Source organism: Drosophila innubila (genome assembly GCF_004354385.1).
Source record: "Drosophila innubila isolate TH190305 chromosome 2R unlocalized genomic scaffold, UK_Dinn_1.0 1_C_2R, whole genome shotgun sequence".
Taxonomy (NCBI): Eukaryota; Metazoa; Arthropoda; class Insecta; order Diptera; family Drosophilidae; genus Drosophila; species Drosophila innubila.
In genome coordinates this window covers 19,020,043-19,040,414 of record NW_022995374.1, presented here as the reverse complement: position 1 = coordinate 19,040,414, position 20,372 = coordinate 19,020,043, and the positions used below count along the sequence as shown (strand labels likewise).

Below are 20,372 nucleotides of genomic sequence, written 5' to 3'. Positions count from 1 at the left end.
ATTTTTTAATAGATTTTTAGAATCAAATTTGTATCTTCTCTTCCGAGGTGTGACAAACTTCAAACGATTATTAAAATTATACATTTTATTGTATATCGTATTTCACATTTTCATCAGATTATAAATTGATTGCAAATTTAAATTAGTGTTGGCGCGTGCGCTAGAGCTGTCAAATCGTTCGGAAGGCCGGCCAGCTTGTTTGTTCGCGGACACAAATTATCGATAGCTTGGTAGTCTGGCAACCTTTCTTTTCAATAAAAGTTCGTTACCGCGAACTTAAAATATTTGGATTGCGCTTTTAATTTGATAAAAGAAATGTAAATTTGAAATACATAGACAGAGTCATAAGTTTAGTTTATTTAATTCACATCCACTACTTAGAGCTAAGTATGTAATTTATATGCAATTCAATAGTTAAGTGCCATAAAATGTTGCAATCTTTTCAATTTTAATTAATACATCAGTTAATTGCTATGTGTATATAATATATATAATATACGATTTGCACACATTGAAAAGATGTTTGCTCTTCTACTTGATCAAGTCATTTAGTATATATACACATGTGGTTTCGTATGATTGAGCGTTTTTAAAATTCTTGTTGATAAGTCTTTAATTTATAAACAAATGCGTCCGTTGCCCTTTTTGCTACGCGTTTAATGTTGTTTGCAAGGTAAATTATCATCTAGCTGATTGGCTGACTGTCTGGCCGACCGACTGACTGGTAAGCTGAGTGCATTTGTTGTTCTTGTTTGCTGATTGTGTTGGTGGTTTTGTATTGTGGTTGTTGTGAATCATCAAAGCAGCGCCAGCACCGCATCGTAGATCTATGACCGTTGGCCAGAACTGACTACAGATTACAGTTTACAGGTAAATTTATAAACAATTAAGCGTATGCTAACAGCATTTAGATATTTTAAAAGAGAGAGCAAATGATTATCGAGTTTTTAAATATACAGCTTTAAATAACTACTGGCGAGTTGAACGTTGGTTGCTTGGCCCTAGACGGTTATGTGTTTGGCTACTGAATCTGAATCTGCATCTTAAACTATGACACGCCTGATTTCACATGGCTCTGTAATGGATCGTCATTGTTGTTGTCATCATCGTGAACGGCCACATCCGTCTTACGATTCTTTTCGTATTCGACAAAGTCATCGAAGAGACTTGGCCACGCCTCGGTATCATCGTAATTTTCTATATCACATTGTTCGGTAAAATTGAGGTACATGTTCCATGTATCCTTGGGTATGCGGCGTATGTTCGGATGCTTTTCGAGGAAGTTTACCCAGTTTGAAAAGAGATCAGGTTTTTGTACAGTGAACACAAGTTTCCACAAATCGATTGCCATTTCCAGCGACAATACGCGTTGATCTGGCTCCAAGCCAAAACTACAAAAGATACAAAATAATACATATAATAGAGACATAGAGACAGAATATGATAAATTGAATGGCATACCGAAAGGTAAAACGATAGAGCTGCTTAAACATTTCAGCATCAACCTTAAGCATCTCAATTGTCTGTTCAAGTCTCAAGCGTATGCTGGCAATTGTATCTGCCCGCATTTTGTGTAGGCCATCAATGAATTCGGTTTTGGTAAAGCGGCACATCTGTGAGGCGTCCAGGCACCAGGCAAGCACAAGTATTGCAAATTCATCCGGCTGATAGTTAAGATCATTGCACAAACGTTCAATGCCATCAGTGAGTATCATATCTTCATCATCTGGATCTTTGTACACATCGAATAGTTTGTTTAGCGTTTGATGTGATACCTCCATTGATTCCTTGACCGCTGCAATATAAAATGGTAATTTTATTTAATCTGAGAATGCAAATAAGAATTAAGCACGCGATCAGCTGACTTGTTTAAATATTTAATTGTGTGGGATGTTAAGCTAGATCAATAGTAGATTTATTTTTATACAGAAGGTATTATAATTTTGTCACGAGATGTGTACAGTATTAACGGAGTTGTGCGAGATCCCATAACATCTATATATATATTCTTGATCAGAACAATAAAATGAGGAGTTCTTGCAATGATCATCTCATTCTAGGCAAATTAATCTCTTACTACTCAAGTTATCTTGATGAAATTCGGTGTAGGAATGACTATTGTCTGTAGGCAGTACATATGTCTAAGCTGGCCGGATCGAATCAGTTTATCATATAACTCCCATAGGAAAGATTGATTGTAAATTAAACTTTAGTATAAAAAACTAAGTTGTTTCTTGAGATATCTAAGCCAAACTCACAGAGTTTACATTTGGTATGGTTTTTTACATGCTGACTAAATTTGGTTAATATCGGATCCCTATATCATATGGCTGTCATAGTAATGATTAGTCAAAAATTGATATTTACTCTTTGGCGTGCCAAAGGTAGGCTTTCTTTCTTATTTGTAGCATTTTTTATACATACCAGTTGTTATAATTTCGCTCATGGTGGGCGCACTGCCATTAAGCAAGCCTAAGGACTTAAAACTATTACGCTTAGTATCACAATTGTTTGCTGGCTTGAGTGGATTTCGATTCGAGAGCAATTCATCGGTTTCTGCAGCACAACAGAAAGCAGGAATTAACATATATATACGTATATTTGTTTATTCTTATTTGACAATTACTCACCTCGTGGCCTGTCGTAAATGGCGCAACGTTCATTTGAATTTGGACCAACAATATCGTAGCAGTTGACAATACTGGTGGCCGCTTGGCAGCTGCTGCTGTTGGCGTTTGTGTGCAATGCGTTTGGTGATGAGGAGCTTGTTGGCAACGTGGGTGCGGCAGACGACGACTGGAAGCATTTCAGGCAATTGCCCATAGTGCGTTACACGCTCCACAGCGGACCCTTGGGTTTAAATATTTTCTTGGCTGCTATTCTGAATGAGAGTGTCACAGTGTCTGTGTGTGTGTGTGTTGACACTTGTTTCTGATTTACAATGGGAGGTATCGATATCTGTAGTTGTATCGTTATCGTTATTGATATTGATAATGGTTATGCTAAATTGGCTGACTGCTATGGTCAATGAAAATGAAAACTGCTTCTATTTTGGATGTTATTGATATTGACAATTACGAAGCTAGGCGTTAGCTCGCTTTGACTTTGACTGATTGACATTGGCACTGAAATTCGCATGGAACGTAACCGAGCTGATGATGCATCGAGCATATGGTTAAGAATTCTTTGTTGCTACTGTTACTGCTATTGCTATTGCTGCTGCTGCTACTGCTGTTGTTTTTATTTTGATACCACCTCCTACGCAAAATCATGTGTATTTGTATATCTGCGTATGTGTGTGTATACATACACATATACAATTGTAGTAGTGAGCAACCACCACAAATGTGAATAAGTCAATACGCTGGTTTTCACATTTTACTTTGATTTTGCACTGCACTGCGATTGTTATTCAGCATATTTCTATATAATTTAATTTATTGTATTTTTGTTCTTGTGGTTTATGTATGTTTCACAAAGTTGTTGCAATCGTTCAGAGTTGTATTTTTATCAAGTGTGTGTTGTTGTCACTGTTGCCAACTTATCTATTTTAAAGCTAGATCTGGATATTTTCAGAGTTCGTTTGGTAGACAAATTTTGAAATTGCTAATAGCTAGAAATATGGCTATTTTAAATATATATTCAGCTTAGTTTTGCTATTAATATTTTCGGTAAAACTGTACAAAACTGACCACAATAACAAATTTAGTTGCTCTCCACATGGAAAAAGCTATTGTTCCCCCTAAAAACTTGCCAGCACTGGTGTGGAAGATTGCCACCCGGTGCAAAGGCTGCCACCCTGAAAAATTATCCGATCTGGCAGCATGTACGATTTTAGCTAAACTAAAAATTTAGGTGCACCCAAGAAATTTCACCTACATTTGAATTTTTCTTAACATTGGAATTTTTAAATTTTTGCAGAGAGTTTGTTAGAATTTTTTCGATTTTTTGATATATTTTTAGAATTAAATTTTTTAGTTCTCTGCCCTGTGGGTGACGAGCTTTAAGCCTTCATAAGAATGATATCCTTAATTTGATTGATAACGCGTTCTAATTAAAAATGACTCTGTATTTATTAATTACCATCTGATAAACCAGAAAAGTCTGGTATATTTTAGGTGTAAAATTTAACGACGTTACTCCTCATTGGCAATTTGCTCCTCACTTGTAGTTTGCCAAACACACAAGTGATGCCGCCACTATTTAAAAAATGTGCGGCAGCTTTGGTTACCAGCAATCAAGGGCTGCACATTTGTTGTTTATATTTAAAACAACAGTATTTCACGATTTTTGCTTTAATTTTTTGTCCTCATTGCTGATAAATAAATAATAATATTAACAAAAACCATTTAAACAGAGGCAAGTTGAGCATCTTTGTAAATGTAACTTGGCAACTCTAACACCAATTGCGCGCTCTCTTGCACATTTACCCGCTCGCTCGCTCCCGGTTTTAAGCCAACTTCAATTTCAGTTACCAACAAGCACTCGACGCGGCAGAAAGCGTTTACACACGTTAACTCAACTGATCGCAACAGGGAAAAATTTCAACTCTCGTTTCAGCTATCTGTGTGTTGTGCCCAAAGAAAAGTGTCAAGTTGTTGGAAAACGCTTCGTGTGTGAACTTTGCCAAAAACAAAAATAACAATAACAATAAAAGACATTTGCATTTGTTGTTAATGGTCGAGTGCCTCAAAATTCATACATTGGTGGTTTTTCGGTAATTCGAGACCAAATAAACAAGGTTGACTGAACTTGTTGCTAGGTATGTACAGCTGAAAGTACATGCATATGTTTGTAGGTAATTTCTTGGGCCAAGTTTATGTGACCGTTTGTATGAGTGTGTGTGTGTGAGCATGCATTACATGTCTTTATGTGTGTGTGAGCATAAACTCCAGGCGGAACGTAGTCCAAGCTTTTCCTTTTCACTTCACTGAAAGTGTCATATGTACACACGAATCCAAATGTTTACACGTTGGCTTAAGTCATTGAATTAAATTTAAGATAAGGTACACTGCATTTAGGAGTATATACATTTTTTTAATGCACTTTTGCAAAGCTTAGTAATAAATCGGCTTAAAGCTTTTCAAAGTTATAAAAAATCAGTCGATTGACACATAAAACTACATTATACATACCATACCTACACTAAATAAAAACACCATTAGCGCACTTTCAAATAAATTAAAAAATAAAAGTAATGTGTCAAAACAATTTTAATTAAATCAAGCGTATCTGCTGTATAAACTTGATACTATTTATTTAACTACAGCGTGAGAATCTTGAATCTTCAGTTAAACCGAATTCACGTTGGTCTCAATTTTTTTCCATATAATTATTACGTTCTTGAAGCTTAATTTAAACCAGTTCTTTGACTGCCCTTAAAGATGAAACAACATTAAACTTATTAACTATACATTGATTCAGCCATTTCAGACATTTTCTTGGGTATATAAATAATGCAGTCAAAGTAAGAAGCCAACTCACTGACCTCATTGGAGTTACTGCCACTAAATAATACTTCCGTTTCCATAACTCTATCACATTCAGTTATTAAATCACCCCAGCTGCATGTTGGCTTTAATGTCGTCTTCTTTTGGTCAATTGCTTTTAGCCAAGAGACTTCGTGTTGCATTTCTTGCAAGTTGCATTTAAGCCAGTCTTTACCCTTTGACTTTGTAATATTTTGTAGATGGTGCAATATTGGCTTTTTTATTAGATTTTTCTTCAGATTTGGTAGCTTCTTTACTCCCTCGCATCCCTTTTGCCAGAGACGTAGATCAGTGGGCTTATAAGATACGTAAAATGGATTCTCTTCAATGCGCGTACAAATTTCTTGGGAATCTGTGAGTTTCTTAACGTTCAGTTGTGATGATAATGCTTCCAAACGGTTAAGAGTCGTGGCCAGTTCCTGATCGATGTCCTTCGTCATGTTTAGTATTAGGTATTTTATTTGTATATCGTAGTAAAATATATGTTGTGAATGATGTCAGTGCTGGAATATAATAGAACGTGTATAATAGTTGACAATAGTGTTCAAATGGGTTACTATATTTACTTATGGAAGTCATAAATATCAACAAGTTAAAAAAAGTAGTTACTTTCTCTTCTTTCCGTCGATTTAAATGAATAATATCTTAAACGACTGCAATTTTAACAAAAAATTTAAAAAACAAGCAAAAAATACTTCGTTATATCAAGAATTTATGTTTCTAATTAAATTGACTTTAGTGAAAAGGTAAAGCTATTTAAATGCTTAAGAAATGATTAAAAAAGCACATCTTTTAAAATACTTTAAAAAATATGAGAGATTTCAATTTTTAATTTGCCAAGGTTTTTTAACATAGTTTGAGAGTTTGATAAAGGTTTCAACAAATTCTAAATTTTCTTAACTTGATCTTGGTATGGTCAATTTGTAATTTGTCTTTACTCCGATTTTCAGGTACTTTCGCATTGCTCATCATAATTTATAGTCTATGGAAATAACTAGCAGATAAGAACGGTGAAAATGTCTTCAGATCGATTTCACAAGTGAGTTTCGAACATGCAATTAATAATACTATTTTCGTTCTCTATCTTATCAGTCATACTATATGTCATGCACAAGTTTCATTAATTGTTATACCCGTTCACCCGATAGGGCTGCCAAAGATGGACTCCTCGATGTGCTTAAGGAGGCGACACGCAGGGATGCAAATGCCAAGGATGACGACTCAATGACTCCCGTGATGTGGGCAGCATTTGAGGGAAGACTGGACGCACTACGTTTGTTATGTGGCAGAGGGTTAGTTTCAACTAATCTAAACCTATATACATATATACTATATACATTGCATATCTTTTATAACTTACAGTGGTGATCCCGACAAATGCGATCAGTTTGGCAACACTGCTCTTCATTTGGCCGCAGCCAAGGGACATTTACATTGCGTCGATTTTCTCATCAAATTCGGTGTCAACATTTACGCTCTGGACATCGATAGACATAATGCCAAGGATCTGGCGGCTATAAATAATCGAGATGAGATCTTGCGTTATCTCGATGCAGCCGCGGCCAACTTTGAAACAAATGAAAAGTAAACAAAAGACCAAAACTTTGATAAATAGTGCTTAAGTGTGCTAAAATGCACAAATTTGATAGGCGATAACGATAGGCGATAAATCGAATCGTTCATAATTATAAGCTCTCAATTTGGCGGCTACGATTTTAAATTGTGGGAGAGTATTGCTTTCTTGCTTTTTTAACGAAATTGGTTTATGTTAAAGAAGTATAAATGTTCTTGATAAGTAAGACAAGCTGAGTCAATCTATTTCTTTTCTTTTTCAAATTATTCGCTCAGTTCTTAAGCTATATTGATAAAACTAAGTACAGGCCCGTCGTTATGGCAAAATTGGCCTTACCAGATCACTTTATCGCATAGCTGTCATAGGAACTATCGGTAAAAAATTTAACTTTTGTACAAACAAGTTTTTGATATTTGAGTAATAGCTATTAACCTCACAGAATTGACATTTGTTATGGTCCTATATATCCTGACCTAATTTTTTTAAAATTTGATAATTATTTCAAATAGTTGCTTTAAAACGATCGGTCAGAAATAAAACTTAAGTTTGAAAAGCTTTTTTGTTTCTTGATATTTATAAACCAAACTCGCAGATTGTGTATCGAATATTCTTTTGTGCATTTATTCCAAATTTGGTTTAGATCAGTTGACTATATCATATGGCTATCATAGGAACAATCGGCCTTTTAAGGGTACCAAATCTGCGGGGTATTCAAGATGCATTTTTAATAGATTAAACTAAATTTTATTAATAATTTAAAATTTCTTGAACTTTTTTCATTTGCAGAAAGAAATCAAAGGCGCTTAAAGAGTTGGCTGAAAAGGAGTGCGAGAAACGCGTCAAGGAATACATGAAACGTCAGCAGCGCCAGGAACACGGCGAATTCAGCGATCTGAAGCCGCATAGTGGACAATCCTACGCCACCAGCAGCAAGTCCAGCAACATGTTGTCCACGTTGAAGCAAAAGATATGGTCCAGCCAAGGGAATTTAAATAAGACACCGCGGGAACAGACACCACCTATAGTTCCACAGCAGCCATCGCGTGGTGGAGCCAAGTTCAGTGATCTGGTGGGCAGTGGCAGCAGCAGCAGCGGTGGCTCCACCATTGCCAGTCGCATTGGCACCGTCCAGAAGAAGCCATCAATGCATCAGCAAGTGAAGAGTCAACATTCCAGCGCCTGTCCACATGCAGCTGCAACCGATGGGGGATTCAAAGTACGAGAACTCGAACCCGATGGCAAAAGAACAATAACATCGTTGACGGGACTCCAGAGGGACTCGGAGGTGCTTTACGTGGGCACCTTCAGTTCGACGGAGGAGAGCATTGGCAAGCGTGGCAAGATCGCTGATGTCTTTGAGGTGGATGATGGCACAGAGCGTGATTCCAGCAGATTAGGATACAGTACGGCATTATCACGCTCCTTTTCTCAGCCCGATATACTTGGCGATGCACAGCTGACACAGGAACTGAACGAGGAGCTGGTGCTACAAAGACCAATTGGCCTTTTCGATCGACCCACCATGTTGGGCAGCATTGCCTTTAGACGCTCGGTAACTGCGGCTCTTAGCCAGCTTCAGTTGCAGTCGGATTCTGTCGACAACATGTCCAGTTCGACCATGAGAAATGCTGCGGGCAGCAACAACAACAAGTCACGTACTGGCGGCAACAAGGCGAGATTGTATTTGAATCTATCCGATGACTCGGACTCCGAAGGTGACGGCGATGATGTCTACAGCGAGGACGATGAGGATCAGGAGGCAGCTGCAAGCGCCTTGCAACGTTTCCTCACTGTCTGGGCATTGGATGAGTATCTGCCAGTGTGAGTATTCCATTGAATTTTATTAATTTTCATAACATTCGTTCAAGCCAAGGCTGCAAACCTCAAAAATTTTCTTAAAGGTTCGGTTCTGCGGTTCGAACCATAGAGCGAGACATCGGTTCGGCTCGCGAATAGGTTAATATACCCCCTGAACCCAAAATTTGGGTTCGAATCTTGGTTCAATTCTATACAGTAAAATATTTTTATTGTTATACATTTTTCTTTACATTTTGAACTAATTAAATTTTTTTTTTTTTAAAGAAATCAAATTTTGATTTAAATTTAAATTTATTTGAGGATTTAAATAGGACCTTTTTTAATCCGAAGTCTCAAATAATTGCTTAATTAGAAAAACATAAAATTTATGTAATTATTTTTTTTTTCGAACCGAACCTTTTTTTAATAAGTGGTTCGGTTTAGTTTCGGGTTCGCAAAGTAAATAACTTCAAGGGCTCGGTTCATGATCCGGTTCAGGCTGTTTAAAAATCCGAACCGAACCGGTTCTACGAGGTTCGGTTCAGAACCGGTTTGCAGCCTTGGTTCAAACCATTTTTTCCCCCGTATATCTTGATTCATCTTTTCGCTTAAAGTACTTTTGAAGAAGCCAAGACTCATCAATTCCAATTTAGTTTTCAGAAACAGGAGATCGATCAGGAAACCCTTATGTTGCTAACGGAAGCGGATCTGAAGTCGTTGGGTTTGCCCTTGGGTCCCTTTCGGAAGCTAACCTTTGCAATACAGGAGCGTCGCAATGCCCTGGCCAATCCCGGACCCATGGTGGACAGTAGATTGTAGTTAATATTAGAGCTTTAATCGATGTACAACAAGAATAATACTACAAACTAATTAAGCTATTAAAATCTGTTAACAATTAGAGTTTCCTTCCTAACCAGCGACCTGTTGCATCAAGTAGAGATTGGCATAGATGCCATTCAAGGCCATGAGATGGTCATGTGTGCCCTGCTCCACCACGATACCCTTCTTGAGGACACATATCAAATCCGCATCCCTCACGGTGCTCAAACGATGAGCAATTGTTACACAGGTGCGTCCAGCGCGTGCCTCATCGAGAGCCTGTTGCACGACCTTCTCACTCTCCAGATCCAAGGCGGATGTGGCTTCGTCCAGAATGAGAATCTTGGGATTCCTCACCAGCGCTCTGGCAATGGCAATGCGTTGTTTCTGGCCACCGGACAACTGAGATGTCTTGCCCAGACGCGTCTCATAGCCCTGTGGCAAGGAGCTGACAAAGTTATGGATGTTGGCCTTCTTGGCCGCCTCGATAATCTCCTGCATGGGAACATCATCTCGGAAATTATTACCATAGGCAATATTCTCCGCAATGGTGCGATCAAAGAGCACAGGTTCCTGGGAGACCAATCCCAACTTGGAGCGTATTGTATCCAGTGGGAAATCCGTGCTAGGTACACCACTCAAATTAACAGAGCCGGAGACGGGATCGTAGTAACGCAGGAGCAGTTGAATGCAGGTGGATTTGCCGGAACCGGAGGGACCCACCAGAGCCACCGTCGTGTTCTTCTTGATGGTGAGATTCAGACTGTGCAATATGGGCGTATCCTTGCGCGTTGGATACTCGAAGCAAACATTCTCATAGACAATGTCTCCCTCGGATTTCTGCAAGAGATTTAAGAATTTAGTAAACCTGTAACTTTGGATTTGAAAAACTTAAAAGCAATTGGAAACTCACATCTGCCGTGTTGTAGGGATTCAGCGGTGGATTCGACTGTGTGGGCAATTGCTCGAATAGCTTTAAGAGGCGTCCTGCCGATATGATGGCATCGTTGACATTCGGAGCATAGGCCAAGGCCTGACCCAACATCCAGGAGCCGAAGATGAGCGCCTCGGCCACCTTGATCACATCCTCGTAGGGCAGACCATCATTGGCGATCAGCATGCCTCCATAGTACAGGGACACGCCATAGGCCACAAAAGGTGCCGTCTGTCCCAGGGCAAAGACCAATCCGCGGAAACGCACCTTCCTGCGGCAGGCGATATCCACCTGATCAATCTGCACCGTGTAGCGCTCCAGCACCTGTTTCTCCAGTCCCAATCCATTGACAGTGCGTATATTGGCAATGGCTTCCACGGCCACCTGGGAGGCATCCTCAATGGCCGCCTTGGCCGACTGCACGTTCTTCGCTATGAAGCGACCCTCCAGATACACGGACAGACAGAGGAAGGGCAAAGTGACCATGGTCAAAAGCGTTTGTTGCCACGAGAAAACAAAGCCAATTAACATGCCGACGGCCAAGGTGACGACAGCCTGGAGCATGATGCCCACTCGAGCGCCAGTTGCCTGTGGAAGAGATTAGTTGAGTCCGAAAGACGAAAGAAATGTTATCTTCGAAACGCCGAAGATTTTAAACCGTTGCAGATCGCTGTATTCAATTTTCCTCTGATCGTTCCTAAGACAGCTATAAGATATAATAGTCGGAATTTAATCGAATTTGGTCAGATTGTATAAGACAATGCCCAATAAATAAATTGTGAGTTTGATTAAGATATATTACGAATCAAAAAAGTTTTTCATAGAAAAGGTGGAATTTCGAAAAATCGTTTCTATGGAGCTTTATGATAAAGAGAACCGATTCAAAACAATTTTTTTACAGAATGTATAAGACAATAACAGAAGTATATTGTGGTGGAATTTCGAAAAATCGTTTCTATGGAGCTTTATTATATAGAGAACCAATTCAAAAACTCTTTTGACAGAATGTATAAGACAATACCAGAAGTATATTCAGTAAATTGTGTTGAGATATCTCAAAAAACAAAAAAGTTTTTCATAAATAAATCGTGAGTTTGATTAAGATATATCAAGAAACAAAAAAGTTTTGCATAGTATTGGTGGAATTTCGAAAAATCGTTTCTATGGAGCTTTATTATATAGAGAGCCAATTCAAAAACTCTTTTGACAGAATGTATAAGACAATAACAGAAGTATATTGTGGTGGAATTTCGAAAAATCGTTTCTATGGAGCTTTATTATATAGAGAACCAATTCAAAAACTCTTTTGACAGAATGTATAAGACAATACCAGAAGTATATTCTATAAATTGTGTTGAGATATCTAAAAAAAACAAAAAATTTTTTCATACCAAAATCGCTACACATTTTTAAAGAAAACTAAAATACTTTCTGCAAGGTTATAAAAATCTAAACAGATTAATCTCATCAACTTACCCCCTGAACATTGGAACAATCGCCAGCAAGACGAGCACACAATGCACCCACGGAGTTCTTCTCATCATCAAAGAAGGCTATCTCCTGGGACATGATTGTCTTAAAGGCCGTCTTCCTCAATCTGGTTGTCATCTTCACACCCGCCGTGGTGAACATGTAACTTTGTAGCATGGTGCCCAGTCCAGCCATCAAGCCAATGCCAATGAAGATGTACGAAATGTTGTTGCCCTCATGACGCACCACATCCGCATCGCCATTGGACAGGATGCCAAAGAAGTCACCGAAGAAGAGACCCCACAGTGGAAAGGTTACGCCGTGCATGGCGGCTGCAATGCAACCCCAGACAATGTAACGCCATTCGGGAGCATTCAGTTTCATTAACTGCACGAATGTGATCTTGGGTTCTTCAATCTTCTTCTTCTTGCGACGCTGCGAGCGACCTGGAAAAGATAGAACAAATAAATAACAATTTCTTTTGTAAGGAAATTCAGTTCACTAAATATGGTACTTAAAAAAAACAATATTTTTATCATACATTGTGTTTTACCATTAAATTAGAGTTTTTATCATAATAAAATTTTAAGCCGTTAGAGTTTTATTCCTATTGAGCCTATAACTTCCGAGTTATTCAAGCGATCATGATGAAAACTTACAAAGGTAAACAAACTTAATTTACTTTGAATATAGATGAAGCTACGTACGAAGTTTGCTGTAACTACACTTAGAAAAATATGTCATCATAAAATGAGGTACGACCGTACTTGAATTTATACTTAGTCAGAATATATAAGACCATGGAAAATATATAATCCGTGAGTCTCGAAAAGAAACCTCCAGAAACAACTAAGTTATTTCTACTAAACCAGTTTAAGATTTGCTTGTACTTAGTTTAGTTATTTTTCAAGATTAAAAGGAAATTAAAAATAAGATATTTTCGTACTTAAAACAAGTAGGTTTTGTGATATTTCTTATTCATAGTCGAGCCCTCGAATTCTCAACTGGTTCTAGCGACGCAAATATGACGTTATTTAATTTTGGTATTTTGAATAATTTTAGTACACATTCTAGTGTATGTTTTAAGATTAAAGTTCATTAATTATGACAATGTTTTGTACTTGAAACAAGTTCATTTTGGGTTAAGTTCAAGATTTTTGTGTACTTAAAGTAGTATGTTTTCAATTTTTTCAGACTTGAATTAAAACCAAAACGTACTTAAAGTATTCCCAAAAAATCTGATTTTAAGATTTCCGTACTTGCGAAAACGGAACTTGAAATAAGATTTTTGTTCTCAACTTTAGAAATTCCGAACTTAGACAGCTTTTAAGATCGTTTGTACTTAAATATCTCCTGTTTAAGTACGGAAATCTTGATTTTTTTACTGAGTGTAGCTCCTATAGTTGCTGAGATCTACACCTTTATGCAGACGATCGGACAGATGGACTTGCCTGTTACTTGCCCTCGTTACAGGGTATATAAAAGTGAGCAAAGGGTAAGAACCGCTTTCTTACCCTTCATTCCCTTTCTTAGGATTCTTTCTAGTGTTAAATCGACTTACGTTTGCCTCGCGAACTAACGCAGAAGACATCGTCCTTGCTGTTGTTAGCCGCACCCGCTGCCGCACCATCATCGTCTTCCTCATCCTCCTCATCTTCCTCCTCCTCTTCATCATCTTGGGAGTTCATGAATTCCTGTTCCCTGCGCTTTGTCAGTGCCAATTTCCCTGCCACATCCTTGTCCTCGTCCGCACCCTGCTCCGTGGCCTCCTTGCGCTTGGTAATGTTCACCAGTTCGCAGTATAAACCACCCCTGTCCATCAGCTCATCATGGGTGCCTTGTTCAGCCACCACGCCGTCCTTGACAAATACAATTTTATCGGCATTAGTCACAGTCGATAGACGATGGGCAACCACAAGGGTGGTTGGTCCTTGGCTCGCCAGTTCCAGAGCATCCTGTACACGCTTCTCGGAGGTGGGGTCCAACGCGGATGTCGCCTCGTCCAGCAGCAGGATCTTCGGATTACGTACAAGAGCTCGGGCAATCGCAATCCGTTGCTTCTGGCCACCGGACATCTGGGCACCACGTTCCCCCACCTTGGTGTCGTAGCCCTTGGGCAATTTACTGATGAACTCATGGCAATTGGCATTACGGGCTGCCCGCTCGATATCCTGCTGGGTGGCCTGGGGATTTCCATAGCGTATGTTCTCCCCAATCGTGGTGGCAAACAGCACCGGCTCCTGACCCACAACTCCGATCTGGGAGCGCAGCCAGGCGACGTTTAAGGTTCTCAGATCGCGACCGTCCAGCTTGACGTTGCCCTGTTCCGGGTCGTAGAAGCGTTGCATTAACTGAATGACGGTGCTCTTGCCACATCCCGAGGCACCCACAAAGGCCACCGTCTGTCCCGGTTCCACATCCACCGTCAGACCCTTTAGGATCTCAATGTCCGGCCGTGAGGGATACCGGAAGTGTATGTCCTCAAAGCGTAGTCTTCCCGTAATACTGTCGGGCTTGTTGCCAATCTCCGATATGGGATCAATTTCCGACTGGCGATCGATAATCCTGAAGAGATTACGTGCCGCTCCGAGCGCCACACCAAAGGAATCCACATGGGGAGAGGAGAAACCCAGATTCTGAGCACCCATAATAATGGCAAAGAGAACAATGACAAGAACAGCCGGCGTATATTGACGATCTTCTAGGCCACGATCATCCAGAATCAGGCTGACTCCATACCAAATGGCAATGGCCATGCAGCAGTAGATGATGAGCCACATCACACCAGCACCTATTCCAGAGTAGAGACCCTTCTTCCGACCAGTAACCTCCGCAGGAACAAGTAGCTTGGAGAAGCGTTCATTCTCCTTGCTCTCTCCACTGAAGGCCAGCACAGTTCTAATCCCACTGAAGACTTCCTCCGCCACACCGCCAGCATCGGAATAAGCCTTCAGCTCCTTTTCGGCCAAGGAGCTTTGAATCTTGGCCACCAAAGCCGTGGATATCATGATAAAGGGACTGCAGGTCAACACAACCAGCGTTAGCTTCCAGCCATAGATAAAGGATGCCACAATGCCCATCACAAAGGTCATGATCAGAAAGGTCACAATGGCCACCTAAAAAAGGAGTTACAAATGTATTAAGTAAGCAAATCAATTTAAAGTTCAAGTTTTGAATTCCTGATTTTAGCATGAATTATTTGAGTATGCATTAATTGTTAAATTAATAGTACACATTTAATAAAAAAACTGCATTCCAGTTTAATATTCCGAATTTTAGCACGTATTTCTTAAATTTGTATTAATTGTTAAATTAAGATTATATTCGGTTGAAGTGGCATAAGATAACCTTCTAAATTAATGCTCATAACAAAATCATAAATTTTTTTAACTAAACAATTGATTACCCTACTTACTATAATCTAATAGACAAGATTTTGACAAAGATTGTCTATAATAAAATTGATGTAATTTTGGTAAATGGCTATTTTCTAATTATTGTTTTTGCAAACTGCATTTTAATTTGTTTTTAACTTGCGGCTAATTGCCTTTAACTGATTTTGGCATTTGATTTCACTAGCAATTATCGTGTAATTTTCGATCGTGTGTTTTTGATATCTATAGGACTTTTTAGCTAGGTTTCTTAAAAAAAAAATATGCAAATATTCCTGAAATATTTGACTCAAATACAAAATTCTTAAAAGAAAACAGTTGATCAAAATAATTTGCTGAGAGCAAAATAAAAAATGGAACTTGATTCAAGTATATAGAACACCGTCAAAAAAAGTCACAGAAATCTTAATTAAGGATTAGTTTTAGCCCGAAAATCCCGCGTTTTTCCTTGTAAGTTTATTTTATTAAAGATATTTTTAATTGGAATACACACCTTCTCGCCAATGCCCTCCTTGACCTTATCCAGATCTCTGTAAGACGCAGAAAATGTTCCATTAGTTTACTCTCGATTTCATTTTCGAAAATCCCCTCTACTTACTCTGTCATTTTGCTGGCGAAATTGGTGCCCGATGAGGTGTCATACCAGGACATATCCTGACGCAGTATGGCCTCCAGAAAGAGTTTACGTATGCGATTAATTTGATTGAGAGCCACACGATTCGATACATCAATGGCAATGAGAATAAGGATGAACATAATCACTGATCCCACGAGACTACCAATACCAAAGGCAATGGAATCATCTATGATGGCCTGAGAATTCTCCTCCTTGCTGGCATTGGTGCTACAAGAAAATAATAATAATAAATATAAATATCATAAATATAGGCTAAAATGATAAACATTCTTTAGACGAAGAATGTAAAATTTTAGTCAAAAATATGTACTTTTAGTACTCTCGACTAAAAAATTCCAAAATACTTAAACATAAAAACTTAGAATCTTGGATTTTAAAACCACTTAATTCTGTATTTTTAGCTTAAAGTTGTTTTAATTTTAGAACACAAAACTTACAGTCGTTGTCCGCCTCCAAAAAGGGCGAGAAAATATGCTGGGGATGATGTACCCTCTCCAACAGTGCGATCGATGAGCAGAGATGTGAATTCTCCGTAGATTAAAATGAAATAAGGAATGAATGCGGAGGCAATTGTGGCCACAATCATACTAAATACTAGTAAAAAACGCTCCCCACATGTGGAATATCGAAACTGTCAAAGGAAGTTAATCATAAGAAAGCTAGATCACTTTTATTGCAGAACCTTTTGACTTACCAGATCAAAGTAGGTGTAATTTCTTTCAGGTTTCGTGCCGACATCACCTGCGGTGGTTTTTTCCACCTGAAAGTCTCCTAAACCGGGAAGCTTGGCATTGCCTTTTTTGGACTCCTGTTGGCTTGACATATTGAGATTGACTGCAGCTCTAGAGTTGAAAAAGAACGACTTTAATCTAAGTATTTTGTATTTCACATTCAAATTGTCGATGCACTCAATTGGGATGCGGGTTTTTATTTCAATTTAGAATCGACACGAAATAATTAACTTTTTTTGTTGTCTGTTGTAAAAACAATTTATATAAGCATTGCATGAAGAAAGGAATAAAAAAAAAAAAAAAAAAAACGAAAACGAATAATTTCCCAAGACAATTTGAAACAGTTGCAGCTTGATAAATTGAAATGACGATGATGATTGCACACTTGTGTCAATTGAAAAACTGGAAAAGCATCCATAAATTAATAAATTACACAGAGCATTCGAAAGTGAAATATCTTTCTGACAATGACCGATCCGATTGATCGATGTCGATCGACAGGCGACAAAGATCGCAATTGTAAACGTAAAATTCTAGACCAATTACCGAACTATGTAGATTTATTATTCTAATAAGTTTAATAATCGAATCAGAAACTTTTAATTCCACAAGCAATTTATAAGACCGAATTCTTTCAAGTTTTTCAATTATCAATTTATGTAGATTTAACGTTATTACAGGTCTAATGATCGAGTCAGAAATTAATTATTCCACACCTATGGATGATTATTCGTAATGCAATTGATTAGATCGAATTGTTTCAACTGTTTAAATTTCCAAACTATGCACATTTATTATTTTGACAAGCCTAATAATCGCGTTGGAATTTATTTTTTTAACACCGATCAGACCGAATTTTGTAAACTTACGTAGATTTATTATTTTATTACGTTGAATGATAGAATCTCAAATTATTTATATTTAGTACGAAACACAAAGACACCGATTGATTATTATTTTTATTGTAATGCTATTGATAAGCCCGAAATCTTTAGCTGTATTTTTCCTTAGATACGTTGATGATTAATATTGTTAATGGGACGTTATGGCTTTGGGTCGCGGTACATATGCGATTTCACGGTCTTTCCGGGTATGGCAAAAGCTTGCATCTCGACAGTTCGCGATTGGAAATGGAACTGTTGAAGCCTGAGAATTGGCGTTAACGACAATACCTCGGTTCCAGTCTCTGGTCTCTGGTTCTGTCTCTGACGCTGGTTCGGGTTCGGGTTTGTCTCTTCGTCACACTGCGAGTACATTGACGCTGGAGCATGTTATAAGAACGCAGCCGAATCTAACCGATGTTATAATAATAAACACGATCGTATAATTTAATCGGCAAAAAGGCGGCAATTAAATTATTCGACTCGTTTCTGGCCAAAAAAAAAGTTTATCATCTGTGGGTAAACAAATCAGCAAACTGATAGTTACTTATCAGGTACTTTAGTGACGGGATCTACCATCTCAGACCGACCCGCCTACCTCGAACACGCCATCAACCTTTGTTGTCTGTTGTCGCCCAGTCAAACTGGTAGAATGACTCTACAGAATTCTCAGAGCTCAATTCAAGCTTTCACTGCAATTTCAAGCGAGATTTCCCCCGTCCAGATGCATTACTAATACAGATCACGCACCTGCGAAGGTAGATGATGAGAGACAAAAAGGGGAAATACCAAGATCGTGGTACATACCCTGTCAAAAATTCCTTGAAACTGGAAACTGCTTCCCGAAACATTGTGAAATTCTCTTCGAGCTCGAAAGTTCCGTCACAATATTGGCAGTTAATTTTAATCTATATGGTGCCCACGATTAATATATGTATGTACATATGTATGTGAGATCTTTATAGGCTTCTTATAGAAACAGATCTTTATAGTCTTCTTATTAGAACCAGACAAATTTCAACAATTTATTTATATTTTTGAAATACGATAATGAAAATTATCAAGTCAAATTGCGCATTGCAATTCGCTTAATTCACACCGTAGTTATCATATTTGTGCTATTGAAGTGCACTGCATTTACACTACACAGCATGGTTTTTATTTTGTTTATATACGTATTACTAAAGGTAAGGAACGTACATCTTTCTGACAGCTTTTTACACTACACATCAGGGTTTTGGTGTTGCCAAGCCCTTACACTACTCAACATGTTTCAGTTATAATAAATATATTCGCAAGTGTAAATGTACACCACAGTGCAAGTAGTTGGTCTGTATTTGTTGGTATGTATTCAACTAATTTATGAATTTACACTACACTTCAAGCTTTGGGTTTAAGAAAAATATTTGTTTAATGTTTAATGACTTAAACTACAAAACAAGTACTAGGCGCATAAAAAATATTTTTTTTAATTTTACATTACACAACAAGTTTTTTGCATAAGAAAAATATTTGCTTAAGATATTTTTTTAATGACACTACACATCAGGGTTTAGGTGTGGGTTATGTTTTTTCGTTGGCTTCAACTATGCACTGCACAAAAAATCTGGGTATGAGATACATCAAAAAAAATCAAATATAAAATATTTCAAAAGATGGCATATTATAAATAGTATTTGGGTTGATGACCTTTTCATTCGGTAAATTAAATAGTTATATATAGTTTTTGATTCGAACAACAAAATAAATTTATGTACATATAAATACACACGTGTGCTTCGCCGTTCTGTAGATATTGTAATTAGAATCGTGTTTAAAAATTGCCAAGTAAAATGTTAATGCTTTAAAATGTGAGTGATTTATTTTTTTCAACATATATTCGACAAAAGTAATGGGTTTTTAGAGTTTATTAAAGCATAACTCTAAGTAATCTAAAAACTATAAATAGATAGTACTGTGGTTTGTATGCATGAATTTCACAATTTCATATGTTTATATCAGCTTTGTGGCGCAATCTTGTTGGGCCGTGTTAGGGAACATTCGGCACTTATCTGTTGTAAGTGCTTGTACCTTTATGAGGGGAATACTAAAATTTATAAACGCTATAAACAAACCATCAAGGTTAGGCTGGCAAAATTACGTTTATGCGTGTCAATATTTACCAAACCAACTGTTATACCCTCAAGCCTCATGTGGAAAATATGAATACCGCTTAAATTGATAGTGCCGAGTGTCATTTACCTGTTCCCTCTTTCGATATTGCGATTGAATAATACTGGAAATGGAATTATTTCTCTCGATTTATTGAACTAGTCACCGTCCAGCCAGGCAATCATTATTGAACTAAGCACCATTAAACGAGAAGCACCAATATTTATAGTTTGGACTGTGAATCTACCTGAACCACTCTACCACTCGAAAGTTACATCAGCAGACACATCTAATATTAATTCGCACTGCAGTGCGATTATATTGTACATTGTATAGCAAATTGACTTGGTCAGGTCAAAACACAGTCTACGCTATTTAGTTGACATTTGATAAGGTATCTGTAAGTAAATCCGTTGTTTTTTAAGTTCCTAATGAAGCAAGCAATTGATCAAGGAACTCCGTGGATTCTTCTTTCCATATATCCTAATTAAAAACATA

The 20,372-nt window shown here is 37.9% G+C and overlaps 3 protein-coding genes across 4 annotated transcripts; 1 reads left to right on the top strand and 2 right to left on the bottom strand.

Annotated features, from left to right (window-relative positions):
- Positions 1–335: 335 nt before the first annotated feature.
- Positions 336–3,534, bottom strand: LOC117784977 (DCN1-like protein 3). The gene is made up of 4 exons (XM_034622844.1): positions 2,631–3,534; positions 2,425–2,556; positions 1,462–1,795; positions 336–1,391 (listed from the first exon to the last, which is right to left on the bottom strand). Exons 1-4 carry the CDS (start codon positions 2,821–2,823, stop codon positions 1,049–1,051), a joined length of 1,002 nt encoding a protein of 333 aa, XP_034478735.1. The 5' UTR covers positions 2,824–3,534; the 3' UTR covers positions 336–1,048.
- Positions 3,535–4,481: 947 nt separating this feature from the next.
- LOC117785681 (Usher syndrome type-1G protein homolog) lies at positions 4,482–9,735 on the top strand. The gene is made up of 6 exons (XM_034623855.1): positions 4,482–4,762; positions 6,440–6,528; positions 6,638–6,781; positions 6,852–7,073; positions 7,849–8,883; positions 9,513–9,735. Exons 2-6 carry the CDS (start codon positions 6,506–6,508, stop codon positions 9,676–9,678), a joined length of 1,590 nt encoding a protein of 529 aa, XP_034479746.1. The 5' UTR covers positions 4,482–4,762; positions 6,440–6,505; the 3' UTR covers positions 9,679–9,735.
- On the bottom strand, positions 9,673–20,046 carry LOC117785679 (multidrug resistance protein homolog 49). Of its 2 annotated transcripts, none has more exons than XM_034623854.1 (9): positions 19,965–20,046; positions 16,806–16,953; positions 16,549–16,742; positions 16,073–16,318; positions 15,968–16,004; positions 13,644–15,198; positions 12,089–12,528; positions 10,592–11,200; positions 9,673–10,518 (listed from the first exon to the last, which is right to left on the bottom strand). In XM_034623854.1, exons 2-9 carry the CDS (start codon positions 16,932–16,934, stop codon positions 9,769–9,771), a joined length of 3,960 nt encoding a protein of 1,319 aa, XP_034479745.1. In that variant the 5' UTR covers positions 16,935–16,953; positions 19,965–20,046; the 3' UTR covers positions 9,673–9,768. The 2 variants fall into 2 exon arrangements, with proteins under 2 accessions (XP_034479745.1, XP_034479744.1); XM_034623853.1 differs by lacking the exon at positions 19,965–20,046 and adding an exon at positions 17,709–18,003 and having other exon boundaries at positions 16,806–16,961.
- Between the last annotated feature and the right edge of the window lie 326 nt (positions 20,047–20,372).

Coding starts and splice junctions, on each gene's coding strand:
- LOC117785681 (XM_034623855.1), top strand. CDS start 6,506: ATGTCTTCAGATCGATTTCACAA. Junction 7,074..7,848: donor AACTTTGAAACAAATGAAAA/GTAAACAAAAGA, acceptor TTTCATTTGCAG/AAAGAAATCAAAGGCGCTTA. Junction 8,884..9,512: donor TTGGATGAGTATCTGCCAGT/GTGAGTATTCCA, acceptor ATTCCAATTTAG/TTTTCAGAAACAGGAGATCG.
- LOC117785679 (XM_034623854.1), bottom strand. CDS start 16,934: ATGTCAAGCCAACAGGAGTCCAAAAAAGGCAATGCCAAGCTTCCCGGT. Junction 12,529..13,643: donor CGTTAGTTCGCGAGGCAAAC/GTAAGTCGATTT, acceptor TATCTTTTCCAG/GTCGCTCGCAGCGTCGCAAG. Junction 10,519..10,591: donor ATCCCTACAACACGGCAGAT/GTGAGTTTCCAA, acceptor AATCTCTTGCAG/AAATCCGAGGGAGACATTGT.
- LOC117784977 (XM_034622844.1), bottom strand. CDS start 2,823: ATGGGCAATTGCCTGAAATGCTTCCAGTCGTCGTCTGCCGCACCCACG. Junction 2,557..2,630: donor CATTTACGACAGGCCACGAG/GTGAGTAATTGT, acceptor GTTGTGCTGCAG/AAACCGATGAATTGCTCTCG. Junction 1,392..1,461: donor CTCTATCGTTTTACCTTTCG/GTATGCCATTCA, acceptor TATCTTTTGTAG/TTTTGGCTTGGAGCCAGATC.